Source organism: Microtus oregoni, unplaced genomic scaffold (assembly GCF_018167655.1).
Source record: "Microtus oregoni isolate MIOR12 unplaced genomic scaffold, Mior012 000010F_ref0000083, whole genome shotgun sequence".
Lineage (NCBI taxonomy): Eukaryota > Metazoa > Chordata > Mammalia > Rodentia > Cricetidae > Microtus > Microtus oregoni.
In genome coordinates this window covers 39924409-39947047 of record NW_024543069.1, presented here as the reverse complement: position 1 = coordinate 39947047, position 22639 = coordinate 39924409, and the positions used below count along the sequence as shown (strand labels likewise).

Genomic DNA, 22639 nt, shown 5'->3' with positions numbered 1-22639 from the left:
AAAATGTAGTAACTGCACGTAAACAAGAACTGACTAAACCCTTGGGTGTAGCTAAAGCCCACGACTACTAAGTACCAGGGTTGCAAACTAGGATTGAGGTTTCTTCTCAAGCAGCTCGATTCCAGAGTTCTTTCGTTTTTCATTTTTGAAACCGTTTCTTAAAAAGACATTTTATTCAAATTTTCATTTTAAAGTATCCTCATAGACTGTTATTAAAGATTTTGATGGATCTTGCTGGCTTGGGATTTGTAGGGCATGTCCTTACATCTTTGAGCTTACTCTCTGAATAAAAGAATGTTTCAACAGTAGCGTATAGGGAACAGGTCTTTGTTTGTCTTTTGAGTTTTGGTTTGGTTTGGTGGGGTTTTTTGTTTTATTTTGGTTTGGTTTTTGTTGCTTGTTTGTGACAGGATCTTACTCTGCAGCACTGAACTTCTAGCCATCCTCCTGTTTCAGCTCCCCAGTGCTGGATTACAAGCATGACTCACTGGGCCTGGTTTGAGGCTTTTTCTTCATATTTACATTTTTCACACAGAAACCTTCACATAATCACAATATGCTTCTTTGCTTCCCTTCCCGTAGTAAAACCAGGATTATATTGAACTGGAGCAATAAGAACTCTCAGCGTTGAAGCTGGAGAGATGGCTCAGGGCTAAGGACTCCAGTTCAATCCCCAGCACGCACATGCCAGCTCACAACTATTTAACTCCAGTTCCAGGGAATCTGACACCCTCATACATACATGCAGGCAAAACACCAATGCACATAAAATAAAAATAAAAGCGCTCTCAGCCTTAGAGACGCAAGCGTTGGTGCACTTCAGGTTAAGACCATTTTATCCACTAATGTATTTTATTCCTGGTAACAGCCATATGAGTCAACACGGGAAATCCGAGAAAGCAACAGTAATTTCATTTCCACAAGCCTCACTGAACACCTCATATGGAAAAGGATGCCTTACATTTAGTAAGTGGGAGGGCTGCAGCCGACAGATGCATGGTGCTCTGACTTCTATGGTCTTAAATTTAGCTATGTGATAGATCAGAAGAAAATAGGTTATGTGAGAAACCTAGTCCCTCTGAACACGGAAACGCTAAGCACAAACATCCCCTTTGGGCAGGAGCAACTGAGTAGATAGTTCTTGCTGGTTAGGGTCCGTCAGAAGGTTCTGGGACCCCCAGGCCTGGCTTTGGTTCTAGCGGAGTCTGAAGAGGGCAAAATGAACTAGCATGTCTAAATTAACCCACCTTGCTCCACTGCCCTCTGGGACCAGGCTATAGGAAACAGAGGTATTTGTTCAGAAGGGGAACAGAGTGTTGGAAGCCACACAGGAAGCGAGGGATAAGCAAGAGGGACATCATGGGCCGCAGCAGTCCTGTGACCTCTCTGAGGACTCTAGAATCAAATGCAATAGGCAGCTTCCCCACCCCGCCACCAGCCCAGCATCCGGTTTCTCCAGGAAAAGCAAGACCTTTCCCTGAAACTGACTCCAAGAAGATGCAAGAAAAGGGAAGGGAGAGGGGGTAGGGTGAGCTCACTACCAAAAATCTAAAAGAGTCATCTTGGTTCTCGGAGGAGCAAAGCTGAGGTGAGTGTGTCTCCCCGATGCTCCCCAGGCCGGGATGTGAGAGCAGTTGGTTCTTTTTATAACTGTGCTGCTGCCGCTGTCCCAGCAGACAAACTCTTCCAGTCTTCAAACAAAATCTTACACGGAAAGGCAGTGTGAGAACCTGACAAACACACCGCCATCCCTCCAACCAAAACAGTCCCTCTCCAGCTGTCCCAGCAGCTGTGAGGTGCAGTCTTTGACAATCCCAGCAAAGACACACGAGCCAGCCCAGCCTAGAGGAGCCCAGCCATGGGCAAAGAAAACCCAGCAGAGATGGGAGTCGGGCAGCAATAAGGAAAGGCCACTCTGTGAGACCTCAGAGGAGACAGATGCTCCTGTTCACACTGTTTTTATTTATTTATTTGGGAGTTCTATTTTGCTTTGTTTTTTGAGACAGGTTTCATTATGAGGTCCTGAGTGGCCTTGAACTATTTAGCACAGGCTAGCCTTAATCTCACAATTCTCTTGCCTCAGCATCCTTAGTGCTGGGATCACAATCATGTGCCCCCACACCCAACTTTTGCTCCATTTTATCCTCTTCTTCTGGACTGGCCTTCCCCACCCCACCACACACATACACACACACACACACACACACACACCTGACATACAGCCACGTGCACACTCACACACCTGAATACAGCCACGTGTACACACACACACACACACACACCTGACATACAGCCACGTGCACACTCACACACCTGAATACAGCCACGTGTACACACACACACACACACACACACACACACCTGACATACAGCCACGTGCACACTCACACACCTGAATACAGCCACGTGTACACACACACACACACACACACACACATACAACACAACACACAGCCATGTGTATGCTCACTGACCAGGGCTGGCAACTCCTCGATGTTTGGAAGGGCTATTTCATAGTGGTCTGGAAATATAACAAGTTTGGCTTCATCTTCATATTCATAATCGTCACTATTTAAATCATCATCCGTATCCAGATCTGAGGAGAGAATAAAAACAAAGAAAAGAAGTGAGGAAAGGGAGGTCCGAACCAGTGCGACCCTCACAGGGAATCCACAGGCTTAACACACAGGATCCGACCCTGACAGAAAGGACCATCCTGCTGCCCCACACCAGAAGACACAGACCCTGCCATCTTTCCTAAAAGGTGCATATTTGTTCATCAACGACTGGGTCACATCATAAAGCCTCACAGAATGGGCATACACGCTAAAAACAGAATTATAGGCTTTAAAGAAACAGATGTTTCCACTAAGAGTTTAGGGCCATAATTTCAGCAGAACAAAGGAAACAAATTATGTATGTGCACATGCCTGTGTGCGTCTGTCTCTCTCTTTCTCTCTCTCTCAGTGTGTGTGTGTGCGTGTGTGTGTGTGTGTGTGTGTGTGTGTGTGAAGGCAAAGGTCAACCTCAGGTATCATTTCTCAGGAGTCATCCATCTTGTATTTTGAGAGAGGTCTCTCACTAGCATGAACCTCACTGATTCAGCGAGATCAGCTGACTAGTGAGTCCTAGAAATCTGCCTGTTTTGGCCTTCCCAGTGCCGGGATTACAAGCATTTATCACCACACCCATGGGGATGGCAGGGTCTGGGGACCAATCCGGGTCCCCGGGCTTGCAGAGCAAGCCCTTTATTAACTGAGCCATTTCCCGTGTCCAGAAGGACATTGAGAGTGGTGAAGCTGGCTTTGATGCTGTCCACATTTACTGTAACTTTAAGCAAGTCACAGACTCTAACCTTTGCACTTCCATTATGTTCAGCGTGGAAAGGGAAAGCACTCCTCTTACACAAGAGAGAAATGAGACGTGGCAGAGAAGAGACCCAGCGCAAGGCAGGTCTCCAGTAAGCAGTGGCTGTTGTTTAGGAATCCACCCCATCTCCCTCAATGCCTCTCCTTCTCTCTGTTCTCCCACCTCAAATAGTGGTTGAAATCTCGAAAGACAGAAGGAACCCATTACGTGAGCAGTCCTGTTGTCCTAGGGCCTAGCGAATTCTCTGTAAATACAACAGGCTTCTGGCCAACCCTCTGCCAGGCCACCCTCTGTGCTTGGCTCCTCGCTGGTAAAGGTTAGATGACAGCCCAAGGAGATGTTTGGTCATAATATTTACATGGACAGCGCAGCCTTGTTCTCACAGGGATGTCAGCGGCCCAGGTCATGTTTGTGTTTATATGTTTGGGACTATGGTGACAAAAAAGTCAAGTGATGTTCCATTCACACGCAGAGTCACACAGACAGACTCAGTGGCCAGAAGAGAATGACTGGGTGACAGCAGGCACCTGGGAACCAAGGATCTAAACCTGATCGCTACCTTTCATGAAGCCTTGCCCTACTTGCATGTGTAACTCTGCTTTCCACTCTCAAATGCAGGGCCCTTTTAAGTAAAACGTAAGACACAGCAAAGCATAACCCAAACATAATAAAAGACTCTAAATCCTAAGATTCAGAAACACCAAAATAATGACTGCAACGTGACAGATTACTATCTTAACAAGGCGGTCCTAGAGGAGACAGGCAGTTTAGGAAACAACGCAAGAAACTTAAGGGGAATAATTCAAACAAAAGAGACCAGAAGTGTACAATATTCCAGATTCTTTTGTTTTCTCTTTCTTTTTAAATATTTGCAAATGTTGGGACCTAAGATAAAACACAAAATTCCTTTGTTTCATACACATTTAAAAAAAAAATAGTGTGCCTTCCTCTGACTGTAGCCTATCTTTGGGGGTTTGAAAGAAAATGCCCCCAAAGGGAGTGGTACTATCAGGATCTGTCCTCGTTGGACTGGGTATGGCCTTGTTGGAGGAAGTGAGTCACTGTGGAGCAGGGCTTTGAAGTCTCATATATGCTCAAGCCATTCCCAATGTCTCACTTCCTGTTGCCTGCATATCAAGATATAGAACTCTCAGCTCCTTCTCCAGCACCACGTCTGCTTATATGCCACCATGTCCTACCGTGACAATAATGGAATAAACCTCTGAACTGTAGCCACCCAATGAAATGTTTTCCTTTGTAAGAGTTGCTGTGGTCATGGTGCCTATTGACAGCAATAGAAACCATCACTAAGACACTGTGTCATGAATGATTGAGGCTCTACCATCTATAACAAAAAATCAGAATGAAAATGTTCAATCAGAAACATAGTTCAGTAGTATAGCAGAGGTAGGGAAACATGTATTCTGCATCACAATGAAAACAAATAGCAGGGGACTCTCAAGGCAAAGGCAGCTTTGCATCATTCCCATGCGCAAACACTGCAAACCAAGGAAGTTTGCAGGAAGCAAAGGTTTCAGATGAGCTGTTCCACTCCAAGCTGCTTTACTATTAACATATTATACACGCAGCAGCTTTAAGGAACAGAGAATAAATCTCAGGCTTTTGTGAATAAACTTCATACACACAGGTATTATCTATTTCTTTCCTATAGAGAACACATTCACTTAATGCTACTTCAAATATTATCTGACCTGAATAAATACAGTGAAGAAAAAAAGCCTGCTAGCATATTTACTAAGCGTCTAACTCTGGGCGAGTTACCTCCTGGACCGTTAAGTAGATTCTACGGAACGAGGTCTTCAGGAAGCCCAGGTCAGATCTACGATGCTCTAGAGGCCATAGGTGACTTCCTACACCTCAATGCTGCTCAACATCTTCTCTAAATCCCTAACAAATAACATGAGGAGCCTCCGCACACACACACCCCAGGGCGGTCTGACTCTGAAGCAAAGCTGACATAGCTTCAGAAAGATCATGGTGTCATGTAGGGCTCGTCGACGTCTCCTGAGTGTGGAGAAGACAGGGACTTCACATGCAGTTAAGCTCAGAGAAAGGGAACAGGCATTATTTGCCTCCCTCATCCCAGCCCCCATGTATTGGTATCCTGAAGCCTCTTTGACAGCACATACTACACAGAACACCAACATCTGCTAAAGATGCTTCAGGATGCCAAGATGCTGTACTCAACAAGCGAAAACAAAAAAGAGGTATTACTGTCACACAGGTAACCAACCACTACCTGATTGTCTTGGAGGACTATTCCACAGGAGGGACTCCTTGCCTGAGCCTATAAAGTTGGCTTAAAAATGTGTGTGTGTGTGTGTGTGTGTAATGAACATCGAATTGTTCAATGATTTCATAGGCCATACAGGGGAGCTGAATATGATTGTTTAGCTAACCTGACACAGACAAGCTGACTACTAAATACATGTGTGTAGACCCATAGACAAAGGCTACTCTCGGTGAATGGTGGAGACGCAGAGATTCATGGCTACACATAGTACTGAAAATACAGAGGACAGCTCAGCCCTAAACAAGACATTTACACCATATTCACCAGAGCTCAGGGAACACTGCAGAAGACGAAGCAATAAGAACACAAGAGCAAGAAGACAGAAGAGCTATCAAGTGCCATCTTTGGGGCACGGCACAGCCACTGCAATCACACACTGGCAGCTGCTGTGAATGTTTCTATTGGGTCCGCACAAGAACGGAACCATCCAGTGCTCTGTGAGCTGTGGAGAAGCCTTCCGTTTCCTGAGATGTTGGACTGCTGAGGAAGCGCAGACACGGCTTGGAGCAAAGGCCCCACTGAAACGCAGCTGTAGGCAGCAGCAAGGCCTCCGAGGCTGCCTTCCCCTTCATTTCTAAAACTGGTCCTTGACAACAACCTTGGCAATCAAAACAATCGCTGGAAAAATAAAACCTCAGAATCTTACAACACCATCGTTGAAAGCAAAGAAGTCAGCTAACTCCTTCATGGAAGCAAGAAAATGTTTTGTTTGCATGTAAAAAGCTGGCCCCGGTGGCACACACCAGTAACTAACACTTAGGTGAAGGAGATGGTAGAAGAGGAAGTTCATGGCCAGCCTCTACTATGGTGAGTTTGAGAGTCTCAAGAAACTGAAACTACAGTAACAACAGGGTCGAATTGTTCAATAATTTCTACATCCATTGCTGAGGTCGTTTAACTCACAAAAAAATCACTTTCTAGATAACAGCGCAGGTGCTTGGGAGACCAATCACTCAAGCACGGCCACGTGCCTGACCCTTTCAGCCACGAAGCTCATTCTAGGCTATTCTCCGGTGGCTTCGTCTGTCTGATTGGTAGGTGGGGCTGAGGCACAGGGTGAGCTGAGCCAATGAGAAGGTCGCCAGTGAAGCAAAGCTACTCCCAAGAATCTTGAGGTAATTCTTCTGAAGAAAACCACAGCTGGGGAGCTAGAGGGAAGACACCCTGGGTGGCACACAGTGCTGAGGACCAAGCGTAGAAGCACAGCTAGTTTCACGGATGCTTCAATGGCTTCCCTTCTCAAAGAGTTCACGTGTCTGTTCTTTGTGTGTGTGGTGATTGTATGTCAATGTGTTTGTACATTCACACATGTGTGTGAACATACATGTTTTCACATGTAAGGTGAAAGCCAGGGATTGACATGGAGTGTCTTTCTTGATCACTCTCAACCTTATTTGGGGAGGCGGGGGAAGGGGGTGGACAGGGTCTTCTTAGTTCAGCTAGGCTGGCTGGACAATGTGCTCCAGGGATTAGCCACCCTCTCTGCGCTCCCTGCATGCATGTGCTACCACACCTGATATTTATGCAGTTGTGGTTGCTGAGGATCCAAACTCAAGCTCTCATATATGCACGGCAGGCCACAGGACCAACTGAGCCACCCCCATCTCTCAGTCTCTTTTCATTACAGTGGCAGAAAAAAGCTATCGGGATGTGGTGATGCGCACAGTGGTCCCACTACTTAAAGAGGCGGAGACAGGAAGATCCCCTACGCAGAGCGGAGAAATTCCAGGCCAGCCTGGGCCACGGAGCAAGACTATGGCTTCAACAAACAAAAGATTTAAATAAGGATAAGCAAAAAGAAAACCAGAATCAGGCCCTTTCTTAGCCTAAGAAAAGAGCTACTACTGTTAGCAATCTGTAGTATGTTCTCCTAGACACTGCCAGGTTTCAGTCAAATATGTGCACGTGTGTGTGTTACACACATGTGCCTACATCCACATAAGTGCACATACATACACACATATATACATATATATATGTATATATATATACATACACAAATATAGAGGCATGCATGCATGCATACACTTATCCACATGTATACAATAGTGTGTTCAGATGTTTTTACAAATCTTAGGCTAGTGATGTGATTTAGAAATCAGTGATCGTTTGCATAAGCAAGACTAGTTCTTCTTAATGAAGAATATCAAACAATCATTGTTGCAGGCCAGAACTAATAATGGGTGCTAAAAATTAGTAGGCCAACGCCATAGCTAATACCTCTGGGGTGTCCCAGTGTGTGTGTTTTATTGTGTGTAGATATAGGTGTTATAATCCCTGTGTGGGAGGCAGAGACATGAGGGGTCCTGGGGCTAGTTGACAGTCAGTCTAACTGAATTGCTGCGCTCCAGGTTCAATGAGAGACCCTGTCCCCAAAAATAAGGTAGAGAGTAACAGACTCAACCACTGAACTACATGGAACAGGATGAGGAGAGGGTAACACAGAGACAGAAATAGTGAGAGACAGAAGAAGACACAGAGAGACACAGACAGGAGGCACACAGAAAGCAACCAAAAGCGGACTATAATTCCTCTCTAGCTGCCAAAACTGCTTTAATGCCTAGGATCTGAATCCGTACTCTAAGCACTCTTCTCTGCTGGGGAAATGGCAAATAGAGACAGTGTTTAACCAGGCATCCCCATCCCTGCCCCTAGAAACAAGACAGAAAGACAGAATATAGCATGCACATGATTGGTAACTGTTTTACCTAAAAATAACTTGGAATTCCTCCTTTTGGGTAGTGCTCCAGCAGACGCTGCTCTTACCTTCTGAAAAGAAAACAACAGATCATTACAACACAGCCCATGAAATAGTCTGCTAACAAACTGTGTGGTCCACAGGTCCCCAGTTAAAGCCAAGAGGAAACTGGACCTCGATCCTTGCGGATGGGTGGAGGACCATTCTCTTGACCCTGTGGATTATTTTCATTGAGTTCTACAGGAATCCCTCTTGGAAAAGGAAGTTCAAGCCAGAGACATAGATGAAGCTGGTTCTTGAACTTTGGTGGTCAGTGCTCCCTCTGGGGAGACCTGGAGTCTAAGCTAAGGACAGATGTGAGCTACCTGTCCCCTTATCTACACAAGGATTCTCGGTCCTTGGCCCTGGGTATACTCAACACTAACTGTTCAAAGACTTATTAACTGTTGATATTCTGATCATCTGAGGAGGGGCACCCACAGGCAAGCTACCCCATGTCAAGCATCGTATGTCCGCCACCATTGGGAGGAGTCCTCAGAAGCAGTGAGTGAGTTCCCATCAAATGGCTGGACAGTCCCAGCAAATATGATTGTAACAATTTCCTTTCGCCATCTACTTTCATACCATGCATCTTCTGACTGTTAGAGAACACAGATCCATTACATGCAGGGTCCACCCCATTCCTTTCTGCACAGTCACATGAATCAGCCATGCTGTGCACCCAGTATTTCTTTTATTTCCCTCCTTACTTGTCTTAAGAGTCCTAAGCCTACTTCCCCACCTTTTATTATTTGATACTGAAAGTCAACTCATCTTTGTAATATCATCTCGTTTTAATAGCTTCTACTATGGGTTTACAGTTCCCCTCATAGCAATCTCAAAACACTCAGCTCAAAAACATGGCTCTCCAAACTCGAGTGCCAACTGGATGTCTTCTGTTCTAGAATCCCTCTCCTGGTCAGGCGGTGGTGACACATGCCTTTAATCCCAGCACTAGGGAGGCAGAGGCAGGTGGATCTCTGTGAGTTTGAGGCCAACCTGCTCTACAGAACAAATTCCAGGACAGACTCTAAAGCTACAGAGAAATCCTGTCTAGAGGGGGAAAAAAAGGAAAAAGGAAAAGAAATAAAATCCCTCTCTTCCATGATTCCAGAACTTCTGTCACCTCCCCACCATTCACCTTCCTCAAAAATAAGTAAATAAACAAAGTGAGCTATAGCAAAAGCAAAACCTGGACCAAAGATTCACTTCACATGGCCAGGGGTCACTTGCCTGTACAGACTGCTGCGGTGTTCTTCCACCTCTATTTCTGCATGATAGAAGAGGAAATTGAAAAAGATGGTCTACAAATGTAGCAATCTACACGGAGCCTGGCTGGCAATTGTGTCTCTTCCTGATGTAGGTTCAAACCTTAGACTCAGATTAGAAGCACCCCTCTGGAGGGGGAGAACAATGGGACTTCTTACTAAGGACCTTTGCTCCCTCCTAGGACAGGGTTCAAGCACTAAAACTCCTCCCTTAGCAAATAGCTCTGTGCCTGTTGTCAGGTTCTGTTTGTGAGAGCAAACACAAGGTTCTTCTCCGGAAGAGCTCACCAGCACAGAAGGTACCTGAGTGCAGGCAGAAGACAGGATAGGTTCTGAGAAGTACTAAGAGAAGTCGAAGAGACCATACAATTAGTGGAGATGCTTGGTTTATCTGGAGGTAGAGATATGATCAGGACTGATCATGTAAGAAGAACATTGGTCCTCAAATATAAAAAGTACTTAGTAATTGGAGGATCAGTAGATGAATGGATAAATTGATGGATAGATAGACAGATGGGTGGATATGTAGGCGGGTGGGTACATGGGTACGTGGGTGGATAGACAGACAGAAGGATGGGTGCAAAGGATGTATGGATGGGCAGAAGGGTAGGTGGGTGGTGGTAAAGCAGACAGATGGGTGGGTGTATGAATGGACAGATGGACAGGAGGGTGGGTAAATATTTGGGTGGCTGGATCAGTAAAGAGACAGAGAAGACAGATAAATGGACAGCTGGGCAGATGGGCAGATGGATGGATCAATGGATGAAATAATGCATGAGTAGATGAATGGATATTTTTAACTGGAGAGACGACAACAGGAAAAAGCGAAGGAAGGATAGAAGTAGAGAAACACACATATACGTGTAGAGAACACAAGAACATGGGCACTAACTCATGGCACATTCCAGCAATAGCTATGTGGAGAATACAAATTTGGTGCAGAAAGCAAGGGTTAAAAAGGTTGTGGGGCCCAATCATGAGCATCTTGTAATGACACTACAGGGTTTGGGACTTTGGGCTGAAGGCACAGTGCATGCGTTTAGAAAGATCACAGGGAGTGCATAGTCCAGGAGTGAGAGCCATACGTTTCAAAGAAGGAAGATGAACCAGCAAGCTACAGGACAAGCCATGACAACGGGGTTGGTGGAGACAGAGTAGACTTCAGAGCTGTGTGGGAAGTTCAGGTAACAAGACCTAAAAGGAAAACCTTTAAAAAAAAAAATCTGGCTTTCTGAAATTCACAAGAAAGGACAGTGCTGGCAGGAAGGCTATCGTGTGTAGTATGGCACGCTGAACCTGGGAAGCCTATGAAATCCTGAAAAAAAAAATCCGAGGTCAGACTTGGATGGTCCAATCCAGTTCCAGGAAGCTATTGACTTGGAAGCGTACACTTAGAACAGCAAAACAAGGACATGGAGAACCCATGAAGATGAGCATCTTCTGAGAAAGAAGGTAGGCTGGCTGGCCAAATGGCAGTGGAGGAAAGGCAGGTAACTAATGACTGAGTGATGGAAGGGCATGAGCTTAAAAGACAGCCAGAAAAGAGAGAAGACAAGAAAGAATGGTGCCAAAGAAAGAAGGGCAAGAAACAGTCTCAAATATCACTAGAGTGTAAATAATATCAGACCTAAAACGCATCCCGCAGGTATGGCCACCAAGCTCTCCCTGACAAGTCAGGCACTTCCAGTGACCAGCAGTGTTGCTCAGTAAGATGTAGAGTTAACTAAGCTGTCCCTAACAAGCCAGGCACTTCCAGTGACCAGGAGTGTTATTCAGTAAGATGTAGAGTTAACTAAGCTGTCCCTGACAAGCCAGGCACTTCTGGTGACCAGCAGTGACACTCAGTCAGATGTAGTCTTAGGCCCTCAGTCCTGAAGGAAGACACGGAGGTGACTAGGAAAAGAGAAAAGTTTTTTAAATGCTTCAATTGAAGATCAGAACCCAACTACAGCAGGATAGAAAGGAAACAGGCTGTTCTGTGGACTGTTCTATCGAAAGACTGGGGGAAAGAAGCCAGAGAAAGGAAAGCTGAATTAACCAGAGTGAGTTCCCCAAAGCAGGGGGAATTGGGAGCACAAAGACAAGTGAATGTTGTTTCTGTTGGGGTGAGGGGGAAAGGGACGAAAACCACAGGTAGCTTCCAGAAGGTGAGAAATAAGTACCACGGGTGCGGCCATGGATCTCTGCAGAGACTCTGGAGAGTCCGGGTCTCAACACAATGACGCATCGCTCTGCTAAGACCTGACAAAGTAGCCAGTGCTCAGCGGCCACTCAGAGGAACGGGAGAGGACACAGCAAGTGAGGAGACCTAACAAGAGCGTTGTAGTAATATGGGGCGGCAGGGCTGCGTCCCCCACACCCGGCCGCCCACATGGCTAGCTTATGCTCCGAAATAACAACACACAAACTGTATTCTTTTAATCACTGCTTGGCCCATTCTCTTCTAGGCTAATTCTCACATATTAATTTAGCCCATTCCTAATCATCTGTGTGTAGCACCCCAAGGTGCGCTTACCGGGGAGATTCTAGCCTAGTCCATCCTGGGTCCGAGCTTCATCCCGGGAGCAGGGCATGGCGTCTCTCTCAGGCGTCTGCTCCCGCGAGGAAAGCGGTCGAGTCTCTGAGCTCACTTCCTCTTCCTCCCAGCATTTTGTTCTGTTTACTCCTCCCACCTATCCTCTAACCAATAAAATGGGCCAGGGCAGTGCCTTTATTAGCCAATGACCTTCCTCCATCAGAGCGTGAGGCAGGGACTCTGGTACTGCACTGCTAAGTTTCAGGACATTGTATCTCCTAACACACTACACACACACACACACACACACACACACGCCTCAGAGGCTCATGAGTTATGACTGGTCCTTTGCATGGCATTGGATGATGGTGAGAACTTTGAAAATGAGGCAAACTGGAATATCAGGGTCCATCCTCAGAAGGACTTAAGGAATTTCAACCTCTCTGGTGTCCTGTTTCATGTCACTTCCTCATACACACACTCTGCCACCTGTGAGCCCTCTGTGGGGCTCTTATCAGGACCTGTACAATGCTTTGGGGGTTTTCAGACCCCAAACAATGGGGTAAGTAAATCTCATTTCCTTATAAAGCTAGTCTGCCTCCTGAGAGTAATACAAAACGGACTAATATCATCCCAGACCTCACAGTAGGGGAAGAGCCAGCGTTTGCGCACGGAAGCTTCAATGCATCAACTGGTTAACATCTGGAGCATTGTTAAAGACAAAGGTCAGCTCAGGAGACTGTTGTGGAGACAGTGCTTTAAGTCATGAGTCATAAGAGGCAAGCTGAGCAAGTGTCAGGCCTAGAGCCCTGGAGCCCAGAGAACGGCATATCAAAATAGGAACACACGAGCCAAAGGGCAAAACTGAGGAGAGGCTGCTACCGAGGAGTGGAATGTCTAACTTAAACGCTTAGATGCAGAATTACACAAATGAGGGTACTGGCAGTCCGCAATGCCACCACCAGCTCTCTGACCCAGAGAAAGCAGACTCTCTGGGCCTCCATTTTAACTTCATCACTTTACACTAAGATGTGAAACGACCTGAACTTTATAGGATAAAGTTTACATTATCCCGGATCCCAACAGAAGAAACATGTAAGTCATATCAGGACAAAATCATATGATGTCAAAGCTCATCTTTGAAACTGTGGCTTCTCAGCATATCAGGTAGGGTGACATGGGAAATTAAGTAAAACTCAAATCAGAACTGACTACTTAGAAGACACCAAGATAGTTTATAAACTATTAAAACTATATAAGATAATATTTGAAAATTATCAATCTCAACAATCAAATAAACATGCAATAAAATAAAAGTGGTAACAAAATGTAAGGTTGGAAAACTAAAAAGGTAAAAAAGTTATGGTTTTTAAAAAGTGGTAACAAAAGGTAAGAGGCCAGAGATGGCTCTGTGGGTAGAAGTGCTTGGTGTACATGTCTAATGACCTGAGTTTGAGTCCAGAAACACATGGTAGAGGAAGAAAACTGACTTTCAAAGGTTGTCCTCTGATACACACACACACACACACACACACACACCTGTGGTCTACACACACACACATACACACGCACACGCATACCTGTGGTCTACACACACGCACACGTGCACATGCACACACACCCCTGTGGTCTACACACACACACACACACACACAGGCATAGACATACAGTGGCAGCCTGAATGAGAACGGCCACCACAGGCTGATATTTTTGAATGTCTGGCCCTATGGAACTGTTTTTGGAAAGATTAGGAGGTGAACCACTGGGCACAGGGCAGCTTCTCACACTGTCTCCGCCTTGTGTGGATCAGATGTAAGCTCTTTCCATGGTAACAGAACAGTGACTCAGAAAAGTCACCAAGAAAACATTCACTGAGAATCATAATTTTTCTAAATGGGTGATAAATACGCAAGAAAATATTCAATCACAGAATGAAATGCCAAATATTTTTACATCACTTCATAACCATTAGACTGGCAAAGATTGGAAGTCCGGTCAAGGAATGGTAAGGGTGTGGACAGAGATACATTCATTCTTTACCACTTAGACAGGAAGACAACTGGCACAAGCATCCTGGGGAGAATTAGCCTTCTCCTGCCAAAAATGAAGGTTAGCACCCACAGGCCAATGGGATCACTAGGTAAGTTTCTTACAGAAATATTTGTATAAGGGTTTCTGTAGAAAATATGTTAAAATGTTCACTGTGGTATTGTTTATTGTGGCAAAGAACAGAAGCAATCCGAATATTCAGCATTAGGAGAAGAATGGAACTTACAGATTATTTGAGGAGAAATTTACATATTAACAGATATTTAGTATTTTCTGTAATACTATTCTGTAAATAAACCCACAGGCATCTCGGCCCAGCTAGCGTTCAGAGCAACACTGAGCGGTGAGGTGCTATGCCCAGTCGTAGATGAGAGTGTGGGGACATGCATCCATGTCTTTAAAGCACATGGTCATACTACATACTATCCACACAGAAATGCAATTAAGATATAACGCTGAGCATGAAAATGATGATGAGAACGAGTGACGGTCACTTTGGAGGAATGAGAGCTCCAGAGGGAACTGGGGATGTGGCTCCATTGTAGAGTGTTTGCCTGGAAGGCGCAGAACACTGAGGTCAATCCCCTACACCACATAAACTGGCCTTGGAGCACACAGCTATAATCCCAGACATAGGGTGGGTTTAACCAAAACTGAGGACGTGCGAAAAAGCCTTATATGGAAACCCACTAGTTAGTAAGCTAACTTCAAAATACAACTAAAAAGGGGGTTCAAACAGAATTACTGTACATCAGAGGACAACGCTACCCCTAGAAGACATGGGTTAGTAAACACAGGGTCAAGAGCCCCCAGAGGTATCCAAAACAGCACAGGCTATTGCCACGGCCCTTGGTCAGCACCATAACTGCATGGTAAGGCCCTACTGCTGAATACACCACACAATCTTGCTAAAGATCATAGAAAAATCATACAAAGCAAAAATTATCTTCCCCACTGGCTAGATTTCACAGTTCCTGGGCAAGCTTCAGAGAAATCAAAGAAACATTGGTCTTATTGGACCCGCATGAGGGACTATCCAGCTGACGGGGAAGATGTACCTACTCGCGGCATGACAATTACAGGGAAAGTAATTGTGTTCTGGCTGGATTTGAGGTCTGCTCTACAGGAGAGGATTTACGCCTGATTCTGTAACCCTAGTCAACAGCCGACAGCTATGGGACGTCATGGGCCCTATTACTATTTTGCTAAATGGCCATGCTGTCATTGTTCCTAATATTTATGTCTCTACACAGACTACTAGACTACTTTCAACCTTAGTCATAGAAACTTCTTCCTGAAGTGGGCAATCAGCCAGTGCTGAGACCCATGACCAGCCAAAGTGCCAAGAATAAGAGACCCCCCCTCATCTCCACAAGGCCAAGGGAAGATGGTAGAAGAGGAGAAGACGGTCAGAGCTGGAGATTAGGAAGCAGAGCTCTGACTTGACAGGGTATTGCCACCATTGGCTCATACAGCAGTGATGGTGTGTACAAGACCTTCACAAGAGCAGGCCAGTCAAGGCCCCAGCAGAGGTGAAGGATGTGCTCTCCAGAGTCCACCGCTTGCTGAGGCGTGACCAGCAGTTGAGAACTGCTGGAGAGGGAATGTTACTCTTTTCTGAACATGCGGCCACTGCTACATTTTCCATGCTCCAGAGGACAGCTCCACATTAGGGTGAACTAATCAGACTCAGTAGGTTATCAAAAGAGATAGAACACAAATTATGGGAAGGGACATGTTGGAGACAACTTGGGGTGTATGTTGGAGAAAGAAATGGGGTGGCTATGATCATGTTTTATAGTATAACTATATAACATTCTCAAGAATAAAGAAAAATTATATTTTTTAAAGAGACAAAGGGATGTAGACTTTCAAGAAAGTTTTTCTTCAGGAAAACATTGGGATGCATTAGGTCTGTACTTTTTCATATTTTAAACTTAAAATTACTTTTTCCAGTTAATCAAATACACAGCTTCTTAACTCCAACAAGTGGCCTAGAAGAAGAAAACTAATACTGGCTAAGGTAAGCACTGGGGTGGGAGGGAACCTGAGTGCCTACAAACTTCTACGGTTTCCTGTCATCATAGAGAACGCAGGGTTCTGAGGGTATGGTCATCCCCTGTGTGGGGCATGCAGGAACTCTCCAGACACCCGTCTCACCTCTCGCATGTGCCTTTTCAGGTGCATGTATACGCTCTGTCCAGTTTTTCGAAAATGTCTTTCAACGTGTTCCCTTCCAAAGGCCAAAAACGTATTCATGCATACATAGAGTCCACCTTCAGAGTTCTAGAAGAAAGAGACAGGGTACAGAGTTACCAAGGACGCCTGGCCAAGTCATCAAGACAGAGACAACTGGAAGAGGAAGGAAGGTAAACGATGAGGGTCAACCTCAGCAAAGGGCTACAGTGACTCTTGGAGGTGTCTGCTGGACCCTCAGTGGCTCCCCATCCACCCCTGTAGGGCACTATGCTTACTGGATGCAGGCTACTTTCATCCCAGGTGAGATACTGCAGGCCCTAGGAACGTGTGTCTGACATTTCCCATAGGGCACGGGAAGGGAGGCAGGAAGGAGCTAAGCATTGCAGCGCGCCATGAATGGTATCTCAATGTTCAGTTTGAGTAGAGCTCCTGGGTTCATCTGAGTCTCCAGGAGAAGTCACTCAGGGGAGAGACCTGCCCTTCCCATGGCTGTAGAAGCCAACAGGCCAGAGTTAGATGGAATAAAAGAGGAGAAGGCCTATAATACAGTCATTCTCTCTGCTTCCCAGATGCAGTGAGGTGAGCAACTCTGTTCTGCCACACACCTCCCACCACCACATCCTGCCTCACCAGAAACTGCAGCAATGTGGCCAACCATGGGCTGAAACTCTGAAATCATAAGCCAGAATAAATCCTTCCTTTATTAAACTTTTTCTCGGGTGTTTGTCACAGCGACAGAAAGACTAACAGACATGCCTGCTATGCTGTCCAAGAGAATATGTAATAGCTGTTTCTGCTAGCCACTTCAAGACATTTATTAATATTTCCATTTCATAATTTAAAACACTAATCTGAGTCATTTTCCCAAGTATATACATCCTGGCACTTTCAGAGTTAGATTTCAATCTGTTTCTCTTTTCATCTCCCCTTGCCACATTTCAAAACACATCAGGTGATTCCATTAGCATGAAGTCAGGGTGGATGTTCACATCCAAGGCACTTGACTTTCTATCTCAAGTTCATATCTTTTTCTCTCACTGTGCCTAATATGACTCTCTGAATAATTAGTTTATAAAATTGCCCAGCCTTTCTGCACAGGAGAAGGACCCTGATAGGCCACCGTTACTCTCACCCTTCCAAAGAAAACGAGAAAAGGATGCAATAGGTACAGAGGCGTGCATGCAGCAAAATACCCATGCATGTGAAGTAATTCAGGAAAAATACAAAAGGAAAATGCTTGCCAGCCAACACGCATCAAGATTCCTTATACTGACATCGGTGTAGTGAAGTGCACCTGTAAACCCTGTTCTAAGGAGAGTGAGGCAGGAGGATGGCGAGTTGGAAGCTAGACTGGGCTACAGCGTGAGAGCAAAGGAAGGGAAGGAGGAAAGAAAAAAAAGAAAATCCTTTAAAGATAACATTCACCTGACCAATACATTAGAGAAGCCTTCAGATGTTTTTCTTTTAAATAAACGTGTTTTCTAGCATAGTTGCACTCAGTAGATAGAAACATATAAATATATCTATAATGGCTGTTGATGTATTAAATCAAGCACCATATCGTGATCAGGAAAAAAAATCACTTCCATAAAATAAATGTGAATTCAATTAAAGAACCTAAACCATAAGATACGGGGCAGGGGTAAGTGACACATGGAATTTGTCATAGAAGTCATGAACAAGCCGGCTCTGCAGCCTGACGGGAGTGACAGGAACCGGGTGGGCTCCATGCTCTCTGGAAACAAGGCTTTGGTAACTCCCACATCATAAGGCTGCCTAAGTAGAAAAGGAAAAATACACACCAAAGAGTTTCCTATGCCACAAAGCATTACATAAATGTTGGCTATCTGCTGTGCTGTTGTGAGGTAATTCTCCTACTAGTGTAGTCATTTTATACTCGGGGAAAAACAGCAGAAGGGAGAGGAAGCAATTAGCACAGCCATGCAGTTTAGGACCAAGAAATATTCTTCAGTCAGAGAGGAAATGGAGGCAAATAATGAGAGAACAGAGAAACGAACAAAAAAAAAGAAAAATGCTATATAATAACATTTTTCTAAAGGCAAATATCCAATTGCTCCACAATGCAAATTCAAAGTAATAGCCAGGCCAATTCTTTGATAATCTAGCAATGCCCATCTAATAGTTTGGTGTTTGTTTTTCACTTTCTAGAGCATTTGATCGAGATGAATACACCAATCACTTGGCGTCCATCTCTAGGGCTGTGTGGCATTATCCCAAAGTCCATAATCAAACAGAACAGCTCTACGAGAGAGAGAGAGAGAGAGAGAGAGAGAGGACGGCGACTGTTATAAACATCCGGGCATCTTTCATCCGACACACAAGACTGGCCTCTGGAACAAGGAGTGGCTTCTCTGCTCCTGTGAAGGTACCTTCACCGGGAGCTTGTGAATAGGTGCAAAGTTCAGGGCGCACCGGAACAGAAAGCTGTCTCAAAGCTGCCCAGCAAAGAATCAACAGGCAGTCCGCTCTAATGACCCACGCTCTCGTCCCTCTTGCTTCATTCACGTCTAAATACTGGTCCTAGCTAGGCAGTGTCTCACATCTCTAATCCCAGCACTCAGGAAGCTGAAATAGGGGAACAGCCAGGAGTTTAACACAGTCCACTACAGTCCACTTCGGGTCAGCCTTTGTTACAATGTGATACTCCATCTGTCCCGGACCGGTTTTTGTCAACTTGACATAAGCTAGACTTATCTGTAAAGAGGAACCTCCTTTGAGGAAATCCCTTCATCCAGATTACTCGTAGGCAATCAATATATGCACTGCCTGATTGATGTGGGAGGCCCAGCCCATTTTGAGTGGTACCACCCCTGGGCATGTGGTCCTGACTCGAATGACTAGGAAAGCAGGCTGAGCAAGCCATGAGGACCAAGCCAGTAAGCAGCACTCCTTCACAGCCTCTGTTTCAGTTCCTGCTTCCATGTTCCTGCTTTGAGTTTCTTCCCTGAGTTCCCTAGGTGATGGACCATGATGTGGAAGTATAAGATGAAACAAACCCTCCCTGCCCCAAGTTGCTTTCGGTCATCATGTTTTATCACAGCGACGAAAACCATAATGGAGACAGATATCAGTACCAAGGCATAGGGCATTGCTGCGAAAGACCAGATCACGTGTTTCGGGAAGGATCATGGGAAGACTTAGGAATTCTATGCTAGAAAAAGCCACTGAGTGATCTGCATATAAGGGACTAGGAGTATTGCTAGTGACCAAGTCCTCAATGGTGATGTTTCAGAAGGAGGTCGGAGAATCCCTTAAAGGCTTTATCAGGCTCCTTCAGTATTTTAAGACTCGAGATCTGTGGTCCTGAGTCATCTGGGGCTGAACAATCAATCAGCTGTGGTTAACAGGAGATCAGAACCACAAAACTGGTTCTTTGCTGGGATAATCAGTACTAGTCAGGAGGGACTGAAGAATCAGCTATGGGTAACAAGAGACCAGCAACACTGAGGAGACATCGTCTGTGACAGGTCAGCACACAGGAGCTGTGGTCCAGAGGTACCTAGGATATGCCCCCTGCTGGCAGCTGTTCTTTGTACTAACTATGAGTCTCCCTGTAGGCTCTTGTGTTTGAGAGCAGCTGAGGCTTGGCACTGTGCGAGGCGAGGAGAGGACGCTGGTGAAAGAAGCCTCCAGCGCAGCAGAAGCCCCAGGACTGGAGTGGCCATAGAGAGAAGCTGAGGCTTGGCACCACGTGGCGGTCCAGAAACCCTGAAGAGAGGCCAGGAGAGGCATCTCAGGTGCCGTGGAAACACCAGCATTTTGGAGACACCAGCACCACGAGAGGACCACTAAGAACAGCAGCAGCTGTGGCGTGGAGCCTGCCTGAAACCGTGAGACATGCCGTGTGTGCTGTAGATGGCAGAGCCCGAGACCTGCAGCTACTCAAGCCTCTGGAGTCCAGAAGATCGTGAGCCCCAGATGTCAGACACTGAGCTTCACACTGGCAGACTTTGGTTTGATGGCTTTGGTTCATGACTATGTTCTGTTTATTCCCTCTTGGGATAAGAAAATATTTATTTTGATCGTACAGAAATCCACAATTATGAGACCTTGGATGTTTTAGAAAAACTTGGTAATTTTAGAGAAGAGAGACTTTTAGAGTTGCAGAAACTGGATTTTTAGAAAGATCTTGAATATTTTTAAAAAACTTTAGACTTTAAGCATTAAAAAATTTAAAGACTGTTAGACTTAAAACTTGGAGTGTTTATATTATCATGCTGATGATGTTTTGGGAATAAGAAAGGAAAAATTATGATTTAATAGCAATATGTTTGTGTGTCAAATTGACAAGGGGTCAATAATTTCCTGGTAGGTTTTCTTTTGTCAAATTTGGCATAAGCTAGAGTAATCTGGGAAAGAGGAACTTTAACTGAGGAAAATACTTCCATCCAGATTGCCTGTAGGCAAGCCTTTGGGGCATTTTCTTGATTAATGACTCATGTAGAAGGGCACAGCCCATTGTGGGTGATGCACTCCTGTGCATTTGGTCCTGACTTGTATAAGAAGGCAGGCTGGGAAGGTCCTGAGGACCAAGTCAGTAAGCAGTACTCCATGGCCTCTGCTTCAGTTCCTGCCTCCAAGTGCCTGCCTTGAGTTTCCTCCCTGACTTCTCTCGGTGACAGTCTATGGTGGGGAAGTGTAAGATGAAAAACACTTTCCTCCTCCAAATACTTTTGGTCACAGTGTTTTATCACAACGACCAAAACCCTAGGACACTATCTCAAAAAATATATAATAGATCCAGTCGGACCATTTTTCAGAGTCAGCCCCCAATAGCATGCACTCTGAACAGCTTCTTTCAAAATTGATGACGCACTGAGGCTGATGAAGTTCCCCCATTCATGTATAGCAAAGCAAACAAGCAGAGACAAGCTGATGAGAGCTCCTAGCTCGCAACCTCTTCTCCGCATTAGCTAGCCCCTCTCCTCTATATCTACCACCAAGGGAACCTGGAGGAGCATCTGCCTCCACCCCCACCTTCAAGCCACCTACATCTGGTGAATGAGCTGTAAACAGAAGAATACGAGAGCAGATCACAGAAACACTTTCAAAAGCAAGGGCAAAACCGGGGGCTGACCCAGCGGGTAAATCACTTCCCAAGAGAGCGCGAGGCCCAAATTCAGATCCCCATTACCCACAAGAGAACTGGGACAGTAGCATCCACCTGCAATCCCAGTGCATCTCCAGGAAGATGGAAGGCAGAGAGAGGCAGGAGGAGCCAGGGATGCTCTCAGACCACACCTCTGGCATAAGCGCAGTGAACATCAAAAGAGAGACCCTGCCTCAAGCAAGGTGGAAAGTGAGAACAGACACTGGAGGTTGTCCTACAACTTCTACACGTGCACTGTGTCATGCACACACACACACGCACACACACAGATAATAAAGGGGCGTTGCTAAAATACACTGCAGGGAATGCAGAGATCATACAGTAGGCAGAAAGATGTAAGGTATCATGAATAAAATCTGCATCCCCACAAAAGCCAAGCTGACACGATCACAAGGCTTCAACACTGAGGTTCAACTCAATAAGAGATATAATGAATTACATTACAACTTCTCCCAAATAGCGGTGTCAAAAGTTCATGCAATGCTTTTCAATGTGTGCATGACCTTTCCGTGGCCATTTATTCATTAATTATGGTGTATTACCTACCCTACATGCTATTCATAAGCACCATCAAGGACAAAGTGACTTCTTCTACATTGTCTGCCATTTAAAACAATGACAGAAGATTCCCCAACAAAGGTCAAGGTCACGTGTCTCCAAGACACGTGTGAATGAGTCAACAGTCATTGCAAATAAAAATACTCCACACTGTCAATCAGCAGGTGCTCAGAAAACTCTGTTTATGAGGGTGTTCTCTTGGAGAGCAGCCTCACTGGCAGGCAGGAAAGCAGAAAGTGCCTGTGAGAGGTGACAACTCAGGAAGCTGGGGACACTTCCAGCATCTCCTGTGGAAAACAAGAGGTCACTACCATAACAAGCATGGCACAGGGAGCCAGCATCAGCACACGGCCACAGCCAGGATGGAGAATGACCCACATGCTATTATAGTAGGAAGACAAAAGGGACAAGGGCACAGTGTCTTCTGGAACACTGACTTCAAAATAAAAGTTGGGGGGAAAAGAACTAGAATTAGCTGCCTGGAGTCATGAGATGAAGT

The 22639-nt window shown here is 45.4% G+C and overlaps 1 protein-coding gene across 3 annotated transcripts in view; it reads right to left on the bottom strand.

Moving 5' to 3' along the window:
- Positions 1-22639, bottom strand: part of Usp13 (ubiquitin specific peptidase 13) — a 110342-nt gene that overhangs the window by 72786 nt on the left and 14917 nt on the right. The window contains exons 2-4 of one of the 3 annotated variants that reach the window (XM_041659014.1): positions 16413-16538; positions 8392-8452; positions 2475-2596 (exon numbers count right to left, since the gene is read on the bottom strand). In XM_041659014.1, the coding sequence (XP_041514948.1) occupies positions 2475-2596; positions 8392-8452; positions 16413-16538 (309 nt within the window). The remainder of the gene's footprint in view (positions 1-2474; positions 2597-8391; positions 8453-16412; positions 16539-22639) is intronic. The other 2 variants (XM_041659015.1, XM_041659016.1) reach the window with 2 other exon arrangements.